Source organism: Terrapene carolina, unplaced genomic scaffold, assembly GCF_002925995.2.
Source record: "Terrapene carolina triunguis isolate 2854851 unplaced genomic scaffold, T_m_triunguis-2.0 Scaffold17, whole genome shotgun sequence".
Taxonomy (NCBI): Eukaryota; Metazoa; Chordata; order Testudines; family Emydidae; genus Terrapene; species Terrapene triunguis.
The window spans coordinates 4,766,270-4,787,557 of NW_020664368.1; the positions used below are offsets into that span (position 1 = coordinate 4,766,270).

At 43.3% G+C, this 21,288-nt stretch overlaps 1 protein-coding gene across 1 annotated transcript in view; it reads right to left on the reverse strand.

Moving 5' to 3' along the window:
• LOC113406307 (N-alpha-acetyltransferase 16, NatA auxiliary subunit-like) overlaps positions 1-15,985 on the reverse strand; it is a 57,621-nt gene extending 41,636 nt beyond the window's left edge. Inside the window, exons 1-5 of the mRNA XM_026650460.1 lie at positions 15,885-15,985; positions 7,367-7,524; positions 4,511-4,645; positions 2,499-2,652; positions 622-741 (exon numbers count right to left, since the gene is read on the reverse strand). Of these exons, the coding sequence (XP_026506245.1) occupies positions 622-741; positions 2,499-2,652; positions 4,511-4,645; positions 7,367-7,524; positions 15,885-15,978 (661 nt within the window). The 5' untranslated portion in view covers positions 15,979-15,985. The remainder of the gene's footprint in view (positions 1-621; positions 742-2,498; positions 2,653-4,510; positions 4,646-7,366; positions 7,525-15,884) is intronic.
• Positions 15,986-21,288: the final 5,303 nt, after the last annotated feature.

Here is a 21,288-nt window from a genome sequence, read left to right on the forward strand (position 1 = left end):
CACCCCAATCCCCTACCCCAGACCTCCTCCCCCACCCACACTCCGTCCCAGAGCCTTAGGCAGATGGAGGGGGGCAGAGTTTTTGGGGGCAATGAGTGACATTGGGGAGGATGAGAGGACTGGCACTGGCCCTAAGGTAAATTGAGTTTGAGACCTCTGCTTTAGAGGGTCCTATCCAAGAGAAATTAAAGCAATATATTTAATCTGCCTTTGAGTTTAATAAAAAAAGACTATGTTCCTTTTTAAAAAGCTATTATCCAGTGAAATCTCAAATTGACAGCTTTATGAAAGTGGCAGTCCTGCAACTTGATCCAAACAAATTACTGTGCGAGTCAGCTAGTGATGACAACTCCCTTTATAAAGTGTGTGTGCAGGGGAAAAGTTCTCCTTGGGCTAGCGAGCATGACCTTTAAAGAAATGGTGAGTGTTGGTACTACATGCACAGAGGTTTTCAATTAATTTTTAAATGAGTAAATCTGACTATAGATTGTTCAAGTTCAGAAGATACACAAATATTTTTCAGCTAAATTGTGATGTTCCAATTTCAAATTGTAACATTCTATCAGACACCAATTGTTTAAATACAAAGGAGGAAATTAAGTACATCGCTGCATTACTTACTGGGTTGAAGGGCCTTTTCCAAGCCTTCATAATAATACCAGTTTTCTGCATTCCGATCAATTAATTCTTTGTATATTTCACCAGCTTCTTTTAGTCTTCCCAACTTCAACAACATTTCTCCTAAAACAACACAGTTAAACAATGTGAGTTAAATGAAAGTATACTTATGGCTTGAGGCTAAATTTTCAAAATTGGGTACCTAAAACTAGTCCCATAAGCCATATTTGAGCATCTAGCAAAATAAAAGTGGCTGATTTTCAGAGGTGTTTTCCAACCCAGAAATCCCATTGAGCGACTCTACCTCACAGTGACTTCAATGGTATTTGTGAGCATTCAGCAATTCTGAAAAATACGGTTATTTTTGTTTAGATGCCTTTTTTTGGTTTTATGACACTAACTTATCCAGATATGAAAAAAAGACCAGAGTTAGTGGATTTGTATTAGCTAGCCAAAGGAGGCATTTCAAATTCAATGCAAGCAACACTGATGAAACATTAAGTTTACAAATTTACTGGCCCATATTCAGAAAATTCAAAGTTAAAGTTCTCGCAGAAACCTCAACTCTACTTCTTTTTGGACAGACCTTGCAATAGGATTTTATATCAGTATTCATGCCAATGCTGTCCACTCTTTTCAGTGTGAGGACCAAACAGGGTCTTTCAAGAAGGTTAAGGGGCTACAAACACACACTTTGGGGTAGATTATATGCCCCATTCCACAGCTCAAGTGGCAAAAAAGGAGTGAAAACTACCCACAAAATCCTCTGCTTGCTCCCTACACTTTCCCCAGAGTTCCTGCTGCAGGGCACGTTTCAGGGGCAGGGAGGAGAAGTGTGTGCTGCACCGGGTCTATCTCCAGCTGAGGGATGGTCTCTAAGGAGCCGTTGCCAGCTGGCACAAGCTAGAGCAGCCTCCTGGGCTATTGGTAAAGGACTCATCTTTTTGTAGGTACTCCCCTTGACAGGTACAGCCACTCAAGCTCCTATCTGGCTGTTCTTGGGATTCCCATATCAAGTAGGGAAACAGGCAATAGAACAGTCAGGACTACTTTCTCCTCCCCTCCCAATGAGGCAGCAGGTGGCCACTGGGGTTGCTGCAAAGCAGCTGCAGCATGCTCAGAGCGCTCCCAACTCATATCAGTAACGCCACAGCGGTTTAAACTGTGGAGGACGTAGCTCAGGGAACATATTTTCAAGGCAATTTGGACACAACTAATATAGGCAATTTGATAAATGTCTTGCCAAATATTTTAATACAGGCACATTGCCCTAAGAGAGATTCCCAGCATAGAGGTCAATTAAGGAATATTTGAAATCTGTTTGTGTCACATAGTTGCACATATTCAGAACCTCAGCAGTCCAAGTTTTTAAAAAACCCAATGCATCAATTTTAACTGAATATTTATTTTTTTGCAAAAACTGTATGATAATACAAAAAGGCATTGATGCATTTAAAAAGAAACCACAACCTGATGCTCCAAGCAGGAAACCAACATTTTTGTACACACAGGGCATTACATTTCTTAACTTGCAGGGCTAAGTAGAGATGAGTGGGTTACTAGTTTTGACCTACTGTACACAGACTACCGATCAGTCTTTGAGATATACTCTATTTCTGTGAATGGCCCTCTAATAGTAAGGAATGCTATTTCATTCCAAATTTATTTCCATTCCATATCAAAGTAATGTCACCCCACTAACACTCCACTTTGTCAAAGAAGCTTAACAAAATACCAAATTATAGATCTGATGTTATTAAATTTACCTATAAAACAATTATTTAAATATAACGCTCATTTTGATATCATGATATTTAAAAGCCAGTAGATACTTATAGTTTGGGGCAAGGTGAGTAGGAAGAGAAAAAACAAAGATTTACCTTTGATTTCTTCTACAACAAGCTTGTCACATATTTGCTTCTCATATGTTTCTATGTGTTCTAAAGACTCTTGAAATAGATCTGCCTCTCTCATCACTTGGTTCTGGTATAGGATCAGTTCACTATATTCATAATCTATTTTATTAGGAGGAATCTGTAAAAGACAGGTTAATTAGCATGCACCATACCACTTGTAACTAGGCCATGTGCAATTGTACACAAGGCATTTTAAGATTCAGTCAGCAGATGACATTGAGATGTAGACCTCACAATGTACTTAAAATGTAAAACTCACAAATATTTAGTTAAGACGAAATCAACTGAAGCTGGTCACTGGATGCCTACCACTATAGAGGAGGTAGTGTATAGGAAGGGGCCTACCAAATTCATGGCCGTGAAAAATGCATCACGGACCATGACATCTGGTCTCCCCCGTGAAATTTGGTCTTACGTTTACTTTTACCCTATACTCTACAGATTTCTCAAGGGAGACCAGCGTTTCTCAAACTGGGGGTCCTGAGCCAAAAGAAGGTTGTGGGGTTTGGTTTTTTGTGTGTGCAAAGTTATTGTAGGGGGTTGTGGTATTGCCACCCTTATTTCTGCACTGCCTTCAGAGCTGGGTGGCTGGAGAGCAGCAGCTGCTGGCCAGGCACCCAGCTCTAAAGGAAGTGCCCTGCAAGCAGCAGCAGCGCAGAAGTAAGGGTGGCAATACCGTACCATGCCACCCTTACTTCTGCACTTCTGCCTTCACAGTTAGATCAGGACCCCTACAGTTACAACCCCATGACATTTCAGATTTAAATATCTGAAATCATGAAATTTACAATTTTTAAAATCCTATGACGGTGAAATTGACCAAAATGGACCATCAATTGGTAGGCCCCTACACTTAAAAACAAAACAAAAAAATCCACACCTTCTCCTCTCTCCCCACCACTCCTTGCCATGCAGTGGAAGATTGAACCTGTTGTGCTCTATAAATTCTCAGGCAGGCTATCCCCTTGAGATCCACTACCACCTCAACTGCAGAATACATGGAAATTGACTATAGCTACAATGAAACAGTCACCCACCCACAGGAGCAGCAGCAGCACTTGCCAAGTCAGAGAGATTCCCTTTCAGCAGGAACGTTCAAGTCAGACCCCTTTCATGCTGGGTGATCACAATGCTCTTAATGAAATGCAAGAACCTTAAAAGGTGGAACACAGCAACTATTGAACATCGTTCAGTAAAGCTATACAACCATTTAAGGCAGGAAGAAAAATGTCTTCAGTTCAAACTGCAGGGGGAACTAAAAGGTAAATATAGAAATCAGAAAAGTAAGACTGGAAGGGACCTCAATAGGTCAGCTAGTCCACTCCCGTGCCTTGAGGCAGGACTAAGTAGACCATCTCTGACAGATTTATCTAACCTGCTCTTAAAAACCTCCAATGACTGAGATTCCATAAGCTCCATAGGTAATTTGTTCCAGTGCTTTACTATCCTTACAATTAGGAAGGTTTTTCCTAATGTCTAACCTAAAACTCTCTTGCTGCAATTTAAGCCATTACTTCTTGCCCTGTCCTCAGTGGTTAAGGAGAATAATTTATCACCTTCCTCTTTATAACAACCTCTTATATACTTGAAAACTGTCATCATGTTCCTCACACCCCTCCCCAAGTCTTTTCTTCTCCTGACTCAACAAACCCAATTTTTTCAATCTTTGCTTGTAGGTCATGTTTCATGTGTTTAGGAAATGCTGAATAGCTAGTGTGACTTTTTTCTGTATTGTAGTTTAAATAAATTACCAAAACAATTGAAACTGGTGTGATTATATTGTATTATTTTGACAAATAAAATATGCAAATTTAATTTTTTGGCGCAGAATCCCCCCCAAGAGTAAAAGGTCCATAGATGCAATTATCTGCTGAAATAGGTCCCAAGATGCTAAATGAAAAACAATTGTACAAACAATAGCCATTTCCCCCCTTCAATATTTGTAGTTATTCAAATTCTGCTTCTTTATGTCTTACCTGTTGAGTTTTTCTAAACTCTTCCAGTAGTTTTAAAGCCATATCATAATCTTTTAACAAATGATATGCAATAGCATATCCAATCCATGAAGCCCGTTGTGTTGGACGCAGCTGAAGTAGCTGATACCTTGTCTCCTTTAATAAAAAGGAAAGTTACTTCAATGAAGATGGTTCTAAAATATCTCACTGAATCACAACTGTGATAGTGTATTACTACTAGTATTTTAATCTTGATTATTACTGGAAGTTGGACATTCTTAAAAAGCAAGATGCAATTCTAACAAAGTAAACGATAAACAGTATTACATTTGAGTTATAGGAAAGTGGGATTTACACTAACGGTAGCATTCCTGGCATAAAGCCTAAAATCTATTTTAAAATCAAGATAAGAGAGGCACCTAACTGCCTAAGTTGCTTCAGAAAATAAGACAGGCTCCTAAGTCACATAGGCACTTTGGAACATTTTACCCAGTCTCTGCATGCCGAAGAAGAATTTGGATTTTTACAATCAAAGAACACACAATAAATTTCCCTTTTTCTGAGCAAAACAGACCCATGAGCGTGGGAACTACCAGGTTCTCATGTTCATGTCTTAACCTCTCATTAATTTCCAAAAGAAATAAGGCTGGAGGAAGTCCAGAGAAATTATTCCTGGAAGTGTTTGAAGTCATCAGCAGTAGTAGGTGGTGGCATGATAGCCTCATTAGGGGAAGAAGAGGAGAAATATAGTGCTGGCAAAACTTCTTCCTCCTCACCTCATTCCAAGGGAGGAGTCTCTGGTGGGAAAGAGATTGATGGAGAAGGCAAAGATGTAGGTCTCCAGCTTTGCTGCATGACAGCCGTGTACATGGCCCAGGGATCCCAATAGAGCCAATGTGGGGGAAGCAGAACGAGGGGTTGCATCCACTCTGGTCCATGCCAGGGTTGGGTCCGGGTGTGGAATGCACATATTGAGGATATGTAGAAGTAGTAGATTGTGTGGGATTCAAATAAGAGGGCATGATGGAGCCCCACTCCTCGTCTTCCGCCTCCTCACTGGGGAAGGGAGGTGCCGTCCTTGGAGGAGAAAGGGAGGAATGTCCTGAGTCCAGAGAGGAGGGTGGAAGTGGGGGGAGGTTGTGTCTGAGCAGAGTGACACAGGAATGTCATATACCAGCAGGTCTTTAGGATGTCTGGATTCCTGTGGTGGAGAAAGGAGCATCATCAGTACTGGAGCATGACTCGGTGCCGAAGGAGACATGCAGGAGTAATCAGCAAGTGGAGCTGAAAACTTGATGGGTGCCGATGGTCATGTCGGTGCCATAGCTCCCGAAGGCAGTCTGTCTCGGTGTCCAGAACCAAGAGACTGTGCAGGGGGCTGTAGGTCTGCTCAGTTAAGGTCCTTAGACAGATGTTTCATGCCAGTACCAGAGGTACTTGGATGGGCCCCGGAGCTATGTCCCCGTCAGAGGATGTTGAGGCAACTGACTTCACAGGGGATGGTGTTCTGGGGGGGGAAAGCTGTGCCTCAGAATATGAGGAGAGAGCCCGTTTCTTCTCATCAGAGTGAGAGAGGGACAACTTTCTCTTATGGGACTGCAGTGATCGGCAGATGACCTGGCTGAGGATGAAAGCTGCCCAGGGGGAGAGTCCAGGCCTGGGTCTGATGCTGGATGCAGTGATTTCTCCATGAGGAGAAGTCACAACCAAACATCCTGGTCTTTTCTGGCCCTAGCAGTCAAGCCATGGCAGTGAAAACACTTTTGTGGAACATGTCCCACTCCCAGATAGTGAATACACTGTGGTGGCTCTGCTGCGGATTCTGTCCCAGATCAAAGGCAGTAGAGAAGGAACTGGGGGGCAGTCGTACCGCACAGCGCTACATATACATCCCGCTCACAGTGCGAGAGGGGGAAAGAGCGCACGTTCGGTACGGTGGGCATTGCTGATTAAGATCTCCAATCCGAGGCGCAGAGGGCGCTGTGGCATGACAGTGGAGCACCCATAGGGACATCACTCAAAGAAGACCTGTCAATTTTTCTGAAATAAAATTACAGTGTTTTCATTTTCATATCTCCCCATTTCTTCCTTGGGCCTTTTCAGCACCCAGTTCCACTCTTTCCTCTGGCAATTTTTATAATGAGATGAACTGAGGTCTTGGTATTAAAGATCAATATTGACTAGTCTCTTCTATGCTCTATGCAGGTGAGGAGGAAACACAGCAGCATCTGCCTTTAATATACAGTGCTTCCTAATAGATCTTGCAGCCATAGCTAGTGATGAATGAAGGTTTCAGAAGACCTGGGATCAGCACATGGGAAGTCAAGGACAGCATTAGTACTTATGTGAAAATTGGCTCTTCTGAACACAGACGCAAACAGCCCTAAATCCTTCCTCTGCCCAGGATGGATTCAAAGGATGAGTGGCTACCGGCCACCTTAAAAAAGTTACCAATAATCCTCAAATACATTAAAAACAGGTGTAATGTGGAGGGTGAGAAGGTAGGCATCATCCACAAGTTGAGGTAAGCAGTTCCTGTTCTTATAAGGCTTTGAAAATGTAAGGTGTGAAATGGGTGCACAGTATTAAGAAAAAACTAATATACACATGAGTGAATTGGTGAACATTAGATTAGAATATGTCTGGCAATTGAGAAGCACAGATGGCTCTGTAGATCAGCTAATATGGAGTAACAGTAGCATGGCTGGCATCCTCCATATGAACTCAATACATCAAATGCACCACTGCAGTAGTTCACTGTTCTCAGTCTTTCCAGACAGCAGCTCAAATTACTTGCTACTTTTGAGTTAAGCTTACCAGAAACAAAAACTAAAAATTAGTAGTTTTAAAACATACAAATGTAAATAAAATACTTACTCTGTATCCTTCTAGATCTCTCATTTGGATCTGCAACAATGAAAGATCTCTTAGGATCTGTAGATTGTCTTTATCTAATTTGAGAGCATTTCGATAACATTTAATAGCTTCATCATATTTCTTATCAGAACGCTGCAAGAGTCCGTACACATGCCAACCTAATACAGGTTAAGGAAAGTGACAGGCATTCACATTTTTCTGAAGGTAATTACATTGTCTATGTATTATACTGACCAAGAAACTAGATTTCTCTCTCTCTCTGAGAATCTTCCATGCTATTTAGGTTTGGTTACTCTTCTCAATCTTTATGCTATACATTTTCTTGTCCTCCTTTATTGCCAGCAGGGTTATTTAGTGTGTATTTACAACCTTAATTAGAATGCTGAGGATGGGCAAGCCACTGTCTTGTACTTCTGAAGGAAGGCTACAGGTCAGGAGATTTTTTCCAAGAAAACTGCAGTAAATTACACTAACAGTCTAAGAGCCAAATAACCTAAAGCGGTGGTTCTCAAACTTTTGTACTGGTGACCCCTTTCACATAGCAAGCCTCTATGTGGGACCCCCCCTTATAAATTAAAAACACTTTTTAAAATATATTTAACACCATTATAAATGCTGGAGGCAAAGCGGAGGTTGGGGTGGAAGCTGACAGCTCATGACCCCCCCCCCCCCATCTAATAACCTTGCGACGCCTTGAGACCCCCAGTTTGAGAACCCCTGACCTAAAGTTAACAGTTTTACTAAAAATAAGAGATAATCATATCAAATCAAAACTTAATATAAAGTATCATCTAACTAGTCTGGTAACCGCTGTGTTAAATAAGGGAGAGGTATAGTTTATTCAACGAAGAAATCTTTCAATATGTGTGCATCTCCAACTGACCAAGTCTGACTGTCAGCACTATAATACCTCAGGTTTCTTCTAGCTTTGAGACATCAGTGATCTTGAGTGAGGATTTGCATTTTTCTCTCTTAAGTGCCCCTTCCTCTTTTACCCTGTGAAAATCTTTGAACTCAAGGCATGAAACTATGAAATAATCTAAAAAGAATCCAATTACATAACCTGGTATGATCACTTCAGTCATTAACTTCACAATCCTAGCAAATAAAGGAACAAACCTTGTCAAACTGTTTTAATTCTTGAGAACTCTCAAGTTGACACTGCTCATTGATATAGCATCCTCTAGATTAGTAGTTCTCAACTATTTTGGTCTACAACTCATGAACACCATATACCACAATCCTTTGTGGGTTCAAAGTATTGTGGGATTGAGGTAGCAATACCTTTATTTAACCATTTTGTTGATTGCAAATGGTGTCACAAATGGCTTGTGGAGGAGGACAGACTACTGCTTGTGAAGGGGTGGGAGTTCTCTGAATTCTGGCTAATTTTCTTTGAGTGGGAAGCAACTGCTCCCCCCCAAAAAAAAGTTAGCTCATCACACAAAACAGAAAGATTGAAAAATGCCTTAAAATGGTAGAATACAACTAAGTGTAAAAAATAAATACCCTGTACAAACTCTGATGCTGAAGAGGGAGGGTGAACAAGAATCTTGCCAGAATATATTCAGAGAAACAGAATTACAAGGTAAGTAATTTCACATTCTCTGGGAATCAACTCCCAAAGAAAGAAGTTCCTGTGATGTCCCAGGACAAAGTACAAACATAACCCCAGCAAGTAAAAAGAGTAAGGAGGTTAACAGTGTAATAAAAGCCTGCAGAAAGAGTCCAAAACAGAAAAACTTAAATTTCTCTAACCTAAGTAAGAGGCAAAACCAGAAGGTGGGGGCTGGAGAGGCAGAGCAGAGGACTCCCCTGTACTTCAGAAACAGGTTCTGCAGAACTAAGAACCCAAAGTTGGATTCTTGCACGAAAGAAGAATCCAAGCAACACAGCGCTTTGTAAAATGTATTGAGCAAGGATCACCTGGCTGCTTTGAGTAAAATGGAAATCCCAGAGTTGAGCCACCCTACCTCAGATTGAATGAGCACTACATGGCCTAATTTTAGGCCAGTCAGATCATAACAATGCAAAATACACAATCAGGCAAAATACACAACATGGTCCTCTTAGTATAATCACATTGATCTAAGCAATCTGCTCCAAACAGAACCTTAAGAGAACTACACCTCTACCCCGATATAACGCTGTCCTCGGGAGCAAAAAATCTTACCGCGTTATAGGTGAAACCGCGGTATATTGAACTTGCTTTGATCTGCCGGAGCGCTGCTTTACCGCGTTATATCCGAATTAGTGTTATATCAGGTCGCGTTATATCGGGGTACAGGTGTATTAAGATAAAGTACATTAAGAACAGCCTCATTGAAATGAGTACTCAAGTGTTGGAAGACTGTTGGCAGAACAAGCTCTTAGAAGTGGAACTCTATCACAAATCAGAGAGACAAATCTTGGCTAACTTGGCATGAAGTAGGTCAGACACTAGACCGGAAGCTCACTCATTCTACAATGAAAAGTCACTACCATGATGTAAGTGGGGAATATATTCACCTTTGATGTTCTCCACCAGATAAGTCCTTAATTCAGAGACCACTTGTGAGGATCTATCACAGATCAATGTAATCTGTGATTGTGGTGTTCTGCCAAGCACATAACCACCAGGAACATCATATCACATAGGAAGAAGTCCACTCCCACCCTTCCTGACACAGGAAGCACAACCTAATACCTCCTATTTATGAAGGATACAACCAAATGATTCTGATTCAAATGGACAATCCTTTGGGATACCAGGTCTCTGAAAGTCCTTAGTGCACACAGGACTACCGTTCACCTCTACAACCATTGATGATGCAGCTGCTACTCTTGGGGAGGCCAAGAGTTCTGGGTATGGAATCCCTGAACGCAGGCTCCCCATCCAAATTTAGATGCCTGCATACTAACTAGGGTGACCAGATGAGAATCGGGACCGCCGCAGGGGGAGCGCCTTTTCAATTGTTACACTCACCCGTCCGAGTCTTCAGCGGCACTTCGGTGGAGGGTCCTTCAGTCGCTGACGGTCTTCGGCAGCATTCCGGCAGTGGGTAATAAACCTTGCTGCCAAAGAAGAAAGTACTTGCCGCCGAAATGCCGCCGAAGACCGTCGGCGACTGAAGGACCCACCGCCGAAGTGCCGCCGAGACCCGGACGTGCCGGGTGAATGTAACAATGGAAAAGGCACTCCCCCGCCTAAGCAACAAGGGTGGGGGGGGAAAAAACCGCCCAAAACAAAATATCGGGACAAATGGCGTCCCGACCGTACTTCGGTCAGGACGCGGGAGGAACTGCTCGGTATCGGGACGTCTGGTCACCCTAATACTAACTACAGTTTGAGTGGTGGCATATGAAAGTCCAATTGGCAATGGTTGACAGGACCTCCTGGCTTCTGTGGCCTGGCAGCAGTTCAGAGACAGAAATCCCCTATACTGCGCTTTCTTCTATTGGTACCTCAAAATTCACTCAAGCTGACTCAGACAAAACTGTATAGATATGCCACAGGTACTATAAGACCCAGGATTTATAACAGTACAAGCTGTCACCAGACAATCACAGAATATCCTACCTGCCAGACTGGTGATGTCTTGGTTTGTTTGCAATAGTGGGAAGATTAGAGCCCTTTTAGACACAATTCAGCTCAATGTACTCCAATGGTGTGCTAGCAACAAGATGGGGCTTTGAGCAGTTTATCATGAACCACTGTGGTTTCAACATAATGTGTCACCTTCTCTATAAGAGATGTTTGTTCTCAGACTGAAAATCTTTAACTTTTTTGCCTAGATATTGATTTAGATGTAAGATTCAGAACGGGTAAGAGCGCTCATGTTTTTCTGATCCGGAACTTTCTGGATCCCTTCCCTTTTTTGCCCACAAAGTGTATTTTGTAATCTGACTGAACAACGTTCAGGGGGACCCATATGCTCAAAGTGATGGGGCAACTGGGGTAAGGATCTCCCTACTCTTCCTCAGGCAATGAAGTCACAGAAGACTAATGTAACTAGCTACACATTCCATAACCCTTCAAAACTGCCCTTTAAAACAAAGGAAACAAAACAAAACACGCCTTTGCTGAAAGGGGGCTTGAGACCTTTCGGCAGCTGCTATGGGCAAGGGAACCTTAACCAGTGCAGGTGGGGGGAGGGGCAGTATATAGCATCTCCTTGAAACCAGCTACTGACACACAAACCAGATTTTTAAGTAGACCCTTTCCCTTCACTCCCTAGATAAGCCCAAGAGCCAGGATGTGGGCTCACACGAATGCAAGATACCTTTAATATCCCCTTTGCCTTACACAGAAAGGGCTTCCCTACTCCCCAAGGAATTTCTCTGATGAAGGATGGGTCCTCCCTCAAGCTTTCAATGGTCCTGGGAAAACACAGGGAAAGCAGACCTCCAGGCAACCTTCACCTCCTGAGCCAGCCTGTTCCCTTTCTTGCACCTCCTAGCTAAAAGGGCATCTGATTGTGCTTACCCTGCTCCTTGGCCATGAAACAAACAAACAAACGAACGAAGGACTCAGACATGGATTGGTAAATCCTTTGTTAAATCAAGTCCAACAGGAGATCTTAGGGTTCTGTGCACAATAACTTTCATAATTCTAGTCTTCACCCTAGTCCTGACCAGTGGTGAGCTGGAGTCAGTTCACGCGAACCAGTTGTTAAATTTTGGAGCAGTTTTAGAACCGGTTGTTAACCCGCTTCCCTCCGAGGGGGTGCTGCGGCTTTGATGGGCTGCGGCTTTGATGGGCTGCGGCCAGGAAGTGATGTAATTCCTCCTCCGGCCATCGGGGGCGCTGCGGGAGCCATGTTGCTGCTGCTGCTCCCCCAACCCCTGGCCCTGGGGCTCCTGCTGCTGCCTGGTGGGTCCCTGGCTGCTCTGCTGGGCCTGGGCTGCATCCTGCTGCTCTCCCTGTGAGTACCTGCCACCCTGCCTGCAGCCAGCCCCTGCTGCACCCCCTGCCCTGCCTGCACCAGCCCCGCACCCCCTGACCGCAGCCAACTCCTGCTCGAAGCCAGCCAGCCTCACACACCTGTCTCCAGCCAGCCCCACACCCCCTGCCTCCAGCCGGCCCCATGTCCACTGGTGCCCTGCAGTTCCCAGGGCAGTAACCCTGCACACCTGCTTCAATGAGGGGGGCAGAGAGCAGCCGGGACCCACACATGTGCACACCCTAGGGTGACCAGACAGCAAGTGTGAAAAATCGGAACGGGGTGGGGGGTAATAGGAGCCTATATAAGAAAAAGACCCAGAAATCAGGACTGTCCCTATAAAATCAGGACATCTGGTCACCCTAGCACACCCAGGGAGTGGCGGGGACCCACACATGTGAAACAGAGCTCATTTCTAGTTCAGGCCCATCTTTTTAAAAAAAGAACTTTAGGTAGGGTTACCATCTGTATTTTCCCGGACATGTCAGACTTTTTGGTTCTTAAATCGCCGTCCGGGAGGAATTTTTAAAATTCCTCCAGGGAAAATACAGACGTATTTTTTATGGTTAAGTATGACTCCCAATGACTCAATGCATTGCCACTTCTGATGGAGAAAGGTACCAAAAAATACATACTGTGGCACATCCCTTAAATCAGAACTTTTTATAGGGAATCGGTTAAGATTTTGGCAGCTCATCACTGGTCATGACCATTGGTCTTTTTGTACATTAGGGAGAGATATTGGGAACTCTACGAGTGATGACTTCGGGAGAATCCATTCAACTGCCTTAAGACTGTAGTAACAATATGGGGCATCTGCCATGCTCTCAGTAAGCTACTCCAAGATAGGGTACAAGCACGTGACAATCCTACTCTGTCTGGGCTTCAATGGCTGAGGCAGTGCTCAGATCTGGCTCTTAGGGCAGGTCCACACTGGGGCGGGGGATCGATCTAGGAAACGCAACTTCAGCTACGAGAATAGCATAGCTGAAGTCGACGTTTCCTAGATCGAACTAAATTTACTTACTGAGGGTCCACGCGGCGCAGGCAAGCTCCCCCGTCGACAGCGCTTCCTCCTCTCGGAGAGCAGGAGTTCCGCAGACGATGGGGGAGCGCTTCTGGAATCGATCTATCGCGTCCAGATGAGACGCGATAAATCGATCCCAGAAGATCGATCTCTACCCGCCGAATTGGGCGGGTAGTGTGGACCTACCCTTAGATTCTTGGATTGGTGTCAAGTTAAGTTTCTAGAAACCCAGGAAAGAGTTAGATCCTGCCACAGAGTTACTGCAGTAGCAATGTATTTGCAACAGAAGAACTACAGAGCTCTCACGTGCTCAAGTAATAGTCATTACCCTGCTCCCTTGACTCCCCAGCAGCTGGAATTAAGCAACTCTGCTGAACAGAGCTGCTTTCTTCCTTCTGAGGGGCTGAAGCAGTGGGTGACCTCTGAAGTTCTGAATAAAGAGGTAGAGGCAAAAAACTAACATTGATGCCTAACAGGCAATGAAACCGGAGTTTTTAGGAACCAAAGCCCTACTGCCACATCTGAGGCAATGGAAACTGAGGCAGCAAAGTCCATGAAATACACAAATGAAAGACTTGACTGAAAGTCAAGGAGAGGAATTCATTGAAATTGATACCAAAAGCAAGATTTTTATAGAGTAGGTTGAAGAGCAGAAATGCTAGAGAAGTACAGTAACTTATGGGCAACTCTGCCTGTAATCAAAACTTCTGTCAGTTCAAATTAACAGTGGTGGTTAGGCAAGACGGCAAGTAACCAACAGTATATGTGGTTGTTACTGCTCTCACCCCAATTTAATCTCACTGTGTTTAGGAACCAAAAACTCTTTAGACTTGGGAATGCAAGATCAAGGAATGAAAATTCTGAACCAAGTGAGAGTTGTGGGGAGAGGGAAAACTTACACTAAAGCGCCGTTAGAATTTTTCAACTCTTAAAAAAAAAATATATATATATATAGAGAAAGAGAGAGAGAGAGAGAGAGAGAGAGAGAGTATATGTATCTCAATTTCATTTCCAGGATGGCACATATACATTGAAAGAAATACAACTTTAAAGTTTTTTAATTACATATTTTTATTTCATGCTACAACAAATGATTAGTGGAATAAAAGGACAAATCTACACCTCTACCTCGATATAACGCTGTCCTCAGGAGCCAAAAATCTTACCGCGTTATAGGTGAAACCGCGTTATATCGAACTTGCTTTGATCCACCGGAGTGCGCAGCCCTGCCCCCCCCCGGAGCACTGCTTTACCGCATTATATCCGAATTCGTGTTATATCGGGGTAGAGGTGTATTGGTTATTTATTCTTTGAGGGTTGAAAAGTACAGGGATAGGTAAAAAAGGGTAGCATACAATGCCAGCCAAACAAGAAAAAAGACTCATGTCTTAGTTTTGTTTATAAAAATAATGAGATTGCCTGAAGAAATTCAGTGCAACTGAGGGTGACTATGGATAACATTTCCCTATTTCAGTGAAAAATGGATTTCCCTTAGGATAGGGAAGGGGGAAAATTGGTTTGGGTAGACAGTTTTCTGGTTTTTATTTATGATCTTTGGACAAAAGCTTGGTTAGGCTTGTTGTGTTATCAACTTTTGTTTATATGAAAGCCCGAGATAGAGCACTGAACAGATCTAAATAAATGCAGAAGCTGTAACAAGGTAGAGCTTGTCCACACAGAGACTTTGTGTATGTCAAGCCAGAGTGTGAACGTACAGCTCACTAAAAAGTAACCTGCAAGGTCCTAAAAGTTCTACACTGTACACGAAAGCACACTACAGAACTTTCACTGCACATCACGCTAGTGCGCCATACAGTCACATCCCAGCTTACCATACATTACGTCTGTGTGGACAAGCTCTAAAACAGAAGATAGCTGGTATTCTTAAAACTCTATGGCAGTTAAAAAGATTTTGCTCACCATGAAGAACGTTGTCTCCCAAGGTTTCATTGTTACATGCATCCATCTAGTCAAATTCTAACCACCACTACTTTATAGTACGGTCGACTTTTGCTGTAGCATTGAAAAATTGACCAAATCCTGATTTCTTGTCCCATACAAGCAAATGACCCTTTAAAAGAATGCACTGATGATTTTATATGCACAACTTCCAATTTGCAGCAAACATTTAACAATGAAATGCCCACAATAAAGTGGGAGAAGGCATCCAAATGGGGGGGGGAACATTTTAAAAAACCCTCATTTTTATTTTATTCAGCAAAGGATATTTTTATTTGTTTTTAAACAAAGAGTAGGACGGCTTTGCAGTGTCCTGCATCTACCTGAAACAGAATTTTTGCCATCAAGTTCTCTCCCTTTTCATAATGCAGTTACCTTGCAATTTTTACAGGGGAAACATTTCTTACTACTTTTCTTTCACAATATAAAATAAGGTCTGTTTTAAAGAAATCAAGAAGATATGTACCAAAAGACCACTTTATGGAAACCCACCCACCCACCCACCAAACCAACCACACACTGGACCTCTGATACCCAACATAAGAACTATTTGTGCAAAATAAAGACAACCAGTATAAAAAAGGTCAAGTTATACCATTAGAAAGGATACAGACATGACTCTTTACGTCATTACGAAGTCCTTTACGAACAAATTCGTATGCTTCTTCTTTCTTCCCTAAACAATTCAAGGTCAGTCCTTTCATAGCCAAGGTCTCTGTAGAAAAGATTTTGTACTTGTGAACGTGAGAAATCAAAATGTACACCTACCATTTATGGTGACTGTGACAGAATATACTCTGTATTCACACTCTACACACTACTGTAATCATCTTTATAAAAAGTATGCCTTCTAAGGCATCATTTGAAAAAACTCATAATTTGCTGGTCAATACTGTCCTGATAAAATATATGTGGCAACACTGTACGTGAAGTTATAAGATTCCAGTGTATGGTGTTACAGCAGAGCCTCAGTTATGAACACTGCAGGAATGGAGATGGTTCATAGCTCTGAAATGTTCGTAACTCTGAACAAAATGTTATGATTGTTCTTTCAAAAAGCGTTCTTCCAGTTCCAAATGAGGTGTGTGGTTGACTGGTCAGTTCATCACTCTGGTGTTAGTAACCCTGAGGATCTATTGTATTAACATATGCCAAACAAGTCTGTCCTAAACAAAGGAATGTGCATTCTGCTTAATTTGCATTTAAACAGTAAACAGAGTCATTAAGCTAGAAGGGAAAACAAAGGAAGCTCAAACTGTTGAGAAGAATGCAGCAGGGAACACCTATCGCCAAATATTGTGTGTCTCCTGGTACCTAGCTGGAAATGTTTTTCAAAGGAGGTGTGGCACAGAAACCATAAAAAGGAGGAACAAACACCCCCAGGCCTCATCCTCTCTCTCTGGCCATCAATTCACTGCATCTGAAGGAATAAAGGAAGCAACCGTTGGACTGGAGAAGAGGCCCTGACCTAAAGAATTCGGTCAGTAAGATTGCTGGAAACGTGGTAAGAACTTTGCTTTGAATTTAACATAATTTGTTAAGTTAGGCATCAGTAGCATTTTATCTTGTAACCATTACTTATACTCACTTAAAATCTCTAAAGAGAGCATTTTAAGTGCAGTGGAAGTAATCAACCTGATTTCAGGCTCCTTCTGCCAGTGCTTGCTGTTGGGTTTTTTTACCCTTTAAAGTTCTCCTGTTTGTCTCTTTGCTGTGGAGCACTATTTTTGGGGGTTGCTGTTCTATTGTTTTATTTAATCCAGTGTGTTTAAACTGAAGTGTCTGGGAAATTCCATTGGGGAGGCAAGTTGTGTGTATATTATTTCTATTACAGAAATAAACAGACCATATATATATATATATATCTTGTATACTGCTGCAAAATCCTACTTCAATGCCTCAAAGTGGCGCAGCAGTGACCCTGGCTTGTCTGACAGCGAGGACAGCAGAGTGTATTCTTCAGTAGGTTCAAACATGCTATTAAGGCGTCAGACTACCAACCCAGGGAGAGGACAGCTGTCCTCCTTCTTGAGATTGGGTGCTAGCTAAGCTGAGGATGTAAATGCACCACTGACTGCATAGCCAGCGGGTGGATGAAGAAATGGCAAAAACAACACGAATAAACGGGACCCAACTCCTTGTGTACTCCTCGATCCGTTCTATGAAAGTGGTGGGGAGTTCAGTTGACGAGAGGCTGTTAATCTCAGAGGCCAGAGAAAGGGACTGCCCTCTCAGTGTGCACCTATAACTGCAGGACACTGACGAGAGACGATTCGATCAACCACCTGATGAAGGAGAAGGCAAGGACAGCCTGCGACATCCTTGGTCTCTGCGAAATATGCCGAAGAAAGGAGATGGAAGTGAAGTGGAGAGACAAAAGTGTTGGGAAAAGGAAAAGCCGCGAGAACCATTGGAGGAATCTGCTTCATCATCAATAAGGAATGGTGTTCAAAAAATCATCTCCTGCAAATTCAAGTCATAGCACATCAGTGCGCTACACCTCCAACTGAACAAGAACAGCACCCTCAAGATTATTCAGATCATGTTCTCACAAGCACAAGCAAAGATGATGTGGAAGAATTCTATCAAGAGCTTGAGGAAACCCTTGCTCAAAAATCCACATATACAATCGTGATGGGAGATTTCAACGCCAAGAGGGAAAGAAGGTGAAAAGTTCATTGGAAGGTATGGCACTGGCGAACAAAAGCCATGAGGAGAGCAACTGGCAAATCTGGCGGAGATGAAAGAAATGTTAATTGGTAACCCCTGATTTAAGAAGGCAGCCAAGAGGAGGTGGACATGAATTGCGCCCAATGCAAAGAAGAAGGCGATTGACTACATTCTGATCAATAAGTGGCGCATTGTACACGACATCTTAGTAGTACCATCACATCACTCCGGTAGTTGCTTGCTCAGAGCATGTCTCAACTTCAACGAAAGGGTGGAGAAGAAAGCGCTACAGATGGCGAATCAGAGACAGCAGCCAAAAATATTTGACGAGGCAATCTTGAAAGTGAACATTTTCAAGGAAGACTGGAGTCTTATAGATAACTGCGATGAAGATTATAAAAACTTGACTGATAAGTTGAGGCAATGTGTGAAATTAGCTGAGAAAGAAAGGCCGAAAAGAAGGAAGGGAAGAATCTCGGAGGAAACGCAGAACTTGCTAGAGAAGCGGAGGAATAGGAAGCGAAATGATGGTGACAAACTTGAGTACTCCCCTCCTCTGCAAGTTGATAAGATGACGACTAAAGGAGGACTTTGAGAAGTACCAAAATGAAAGGCTCTTAAAGACGGCTGAAGATCGCAGAAGCCTCAAAATATGCAAAAGGGAATTGACACTGTACAGATCAACAATAATGGCGCTGAAGAACAGGGACGGAAAAACCGGTAATTGACATAACAGAGATGGAAGCGGTGTGCAAAGATTTCTACACCAAACTGTTTGCATCTCAGATAAATGTCCCAGTATGAACAGTTCAGACAACGAGCATGCACTCCCAGTCCTTGTCAGCGAAGTTAGACATTCAGTTCACCAAATGAAGGAAGAAAAAGCCACAGATGGACTGAATCGAAATAAGAGCTGGAGGCCAAGATCTCTGGGAAACCCTTGCTCAGAGGTTTAGCCGTTACTAGAAAATGCAGAAGATACTGTGACATTGCACTCTATAGGATTTTAGAAAAATATGCTAATGAGTGTAAATATAATGTAACTGGAATATGCTTCATGCAAAAGGTCTCTTGTAAGGTATCATTACAAAGCTGATAATCTACTGAATGTGTTCATTCTGTTTGCATGAATGTATCATTCTTGTACCTGAAACTAGAAATATGAAATAACTAAGGGCCTATTGTAATTATGCAGTCTGGGCCATTAATGGTGGTTTGGAATCTTGATGGCTCCCATTAACCAGGACAATTGACTGTAGATGGCTCTGTTTTACTTGTAAGTCTTCCTGTATACGTGTGTGCTGGCAAGTGGGTAATGAAGTCTTACAGTGACATGTGATCATGTCATCTGAACTGGAATCCATTTTTAACCTGGTGTTTTTCCATTTAGGAGGAGGGGTGGGAACCCAGAGACGGACAAAGGATTCCCGCCTTATGCAAAAGATATATAAGAGGGTGGAACAGAACAAAGGGGGCGGCCATCATGAGAAATGCCCTAGCTACCACCTGAGCTGGAACAAGGGCTGCACCAGGGGAAAGGATTGTGCCGAGACTAGGAAGGTGTCCAGTCTGTGAAAGAAACTTATTGAAACATCTCTGAGGGTGATATTTTATCTGTATTCAGTTTTATTACTGTACTAGGCTTAGACTTGTGTGTTTTATTTTATTTTGCTTGGTAATTCACTTTGTTCTGTCTGTTACTACTTGGAACCACTTAAATCCTATTTCTGTATCTAATAAAATCACTTTTTACTTATTAATTAACCCAGAGTATGTATTAATACCTGGGGGAGTTTGGGGGGGGACGGACCAAACAGCTGTGAATCTCTCTCTATAGAGGGCAAACAATTTATGAGTTTACCCTGTATAAGCCTTATACAGGGTAAAACGGATTTATTTGGGGTTTGGACCCCATTGGGAGTTGGGCATCTGAGGCCTGGTCTACACTACGAGTTTAGGTCGACTTTAGCCGCGTTAAATCGAATTAAGTCTGGACACGTTCACACGACAAACCCCTTTCTTTCGACTTAAAGGGCCCTTTAAACCGGTTTCTTTACTCCACCTCCGACGAGGGGATTAGCGATAAAATCGGCCTTAGGGGGTCGGAATTGGGTTAGTGTGGACGGAATTCGACGTTATTGGCCTCCGGGAGCTATCCCACAGTGCTTCACTGTGACCGCTCTGGACAGCACTCTCAACTCAGATGCACTGGCCAGGTAGACAGGAAAAGCCCCGCGAATGTTTGAATTTCATTTCCTGTTTGCTGAGCGTGGAGAGCACAGGTGACCACGCAGAGCTCATCACCACAGGTAACCCTGATGGAGTCCCAGGATCGCAAAAGAGCTCCAGCATGGACAGAACGGGAGGTACGGGATCTGCTCGCCATATGGGGAGATGAATCAGTGCTGGCCGAACTCCGAAGCAGTAAACGAAATGGCAAAATATTAGAAAAGGTCTCCAAGGCCATGAAGGACAGAGGCCATAACAGGGACGCACAGCAGTGCCGCGTTAAAATTAAGGAGCTAAGGCAAACCTACCACAAAGCTAGAGAAGCAAACGGAAGGTCCGGGGCTGAGCCGCAAACATGCCGCTTCTACGCGGAGCTGCATGCCATTCTAGGGGGTGCAGCCACCACTACCCCAACCGTGTGCTATGAGTCCCTCACTGGAGAAACACACAGGGAAGCGGTTTCGGGGTACGAGGAAGAGGAGGATGAAGATAATGTAAATAGCTCACAGCAGCAAGGAAGCGGAGAAACCGGTTTCCCCAACAGCCAGGATATGTTTATCACCCTGGACCTGGAACCAGTAACCCCCGAACTCACCCAAGACCCTGGGGGCACACAGGGGACCTCTGGTGAGTGTACCTTTGTAAATATTACACATGGTTTAAATGCAAGCGTGTTTAATGATTAATGATTAATTTGCCCTGGCAATCGCGGCCAGTACAGCTACTGGAAAAGTCTGTTAACGTGTATGGGGATGGAGCGGAAATCCTCCAGGGACATCTCCAGAAAGCTCTCCTTCATGTACTCCCAAAGCCTTTGCAAAAGGTTTCTGGGGAGGGCTGCCTTATCCCGTCCGCCATGGTAGGACACTTTACCACGCCAGGCCAGTAGCACGTAGTCTGGAATCATTGCATAACAAAGCATGGCAGCGTACGGTCCCGGTGTTTGCTGGCATGCAGACAACATCCATTCCTTATCGCTCTTTGTTATCCTCAGGAGAGTGATAACATTCACGGTCACCTGGTTGAAATGGGGCAATTTTATTAAGGGGACATTCAGAGGTGCCCCTTCCTGCTCTGCTGAACAGAAATATTCCCCGCTGTTAGCCACGCGGTGG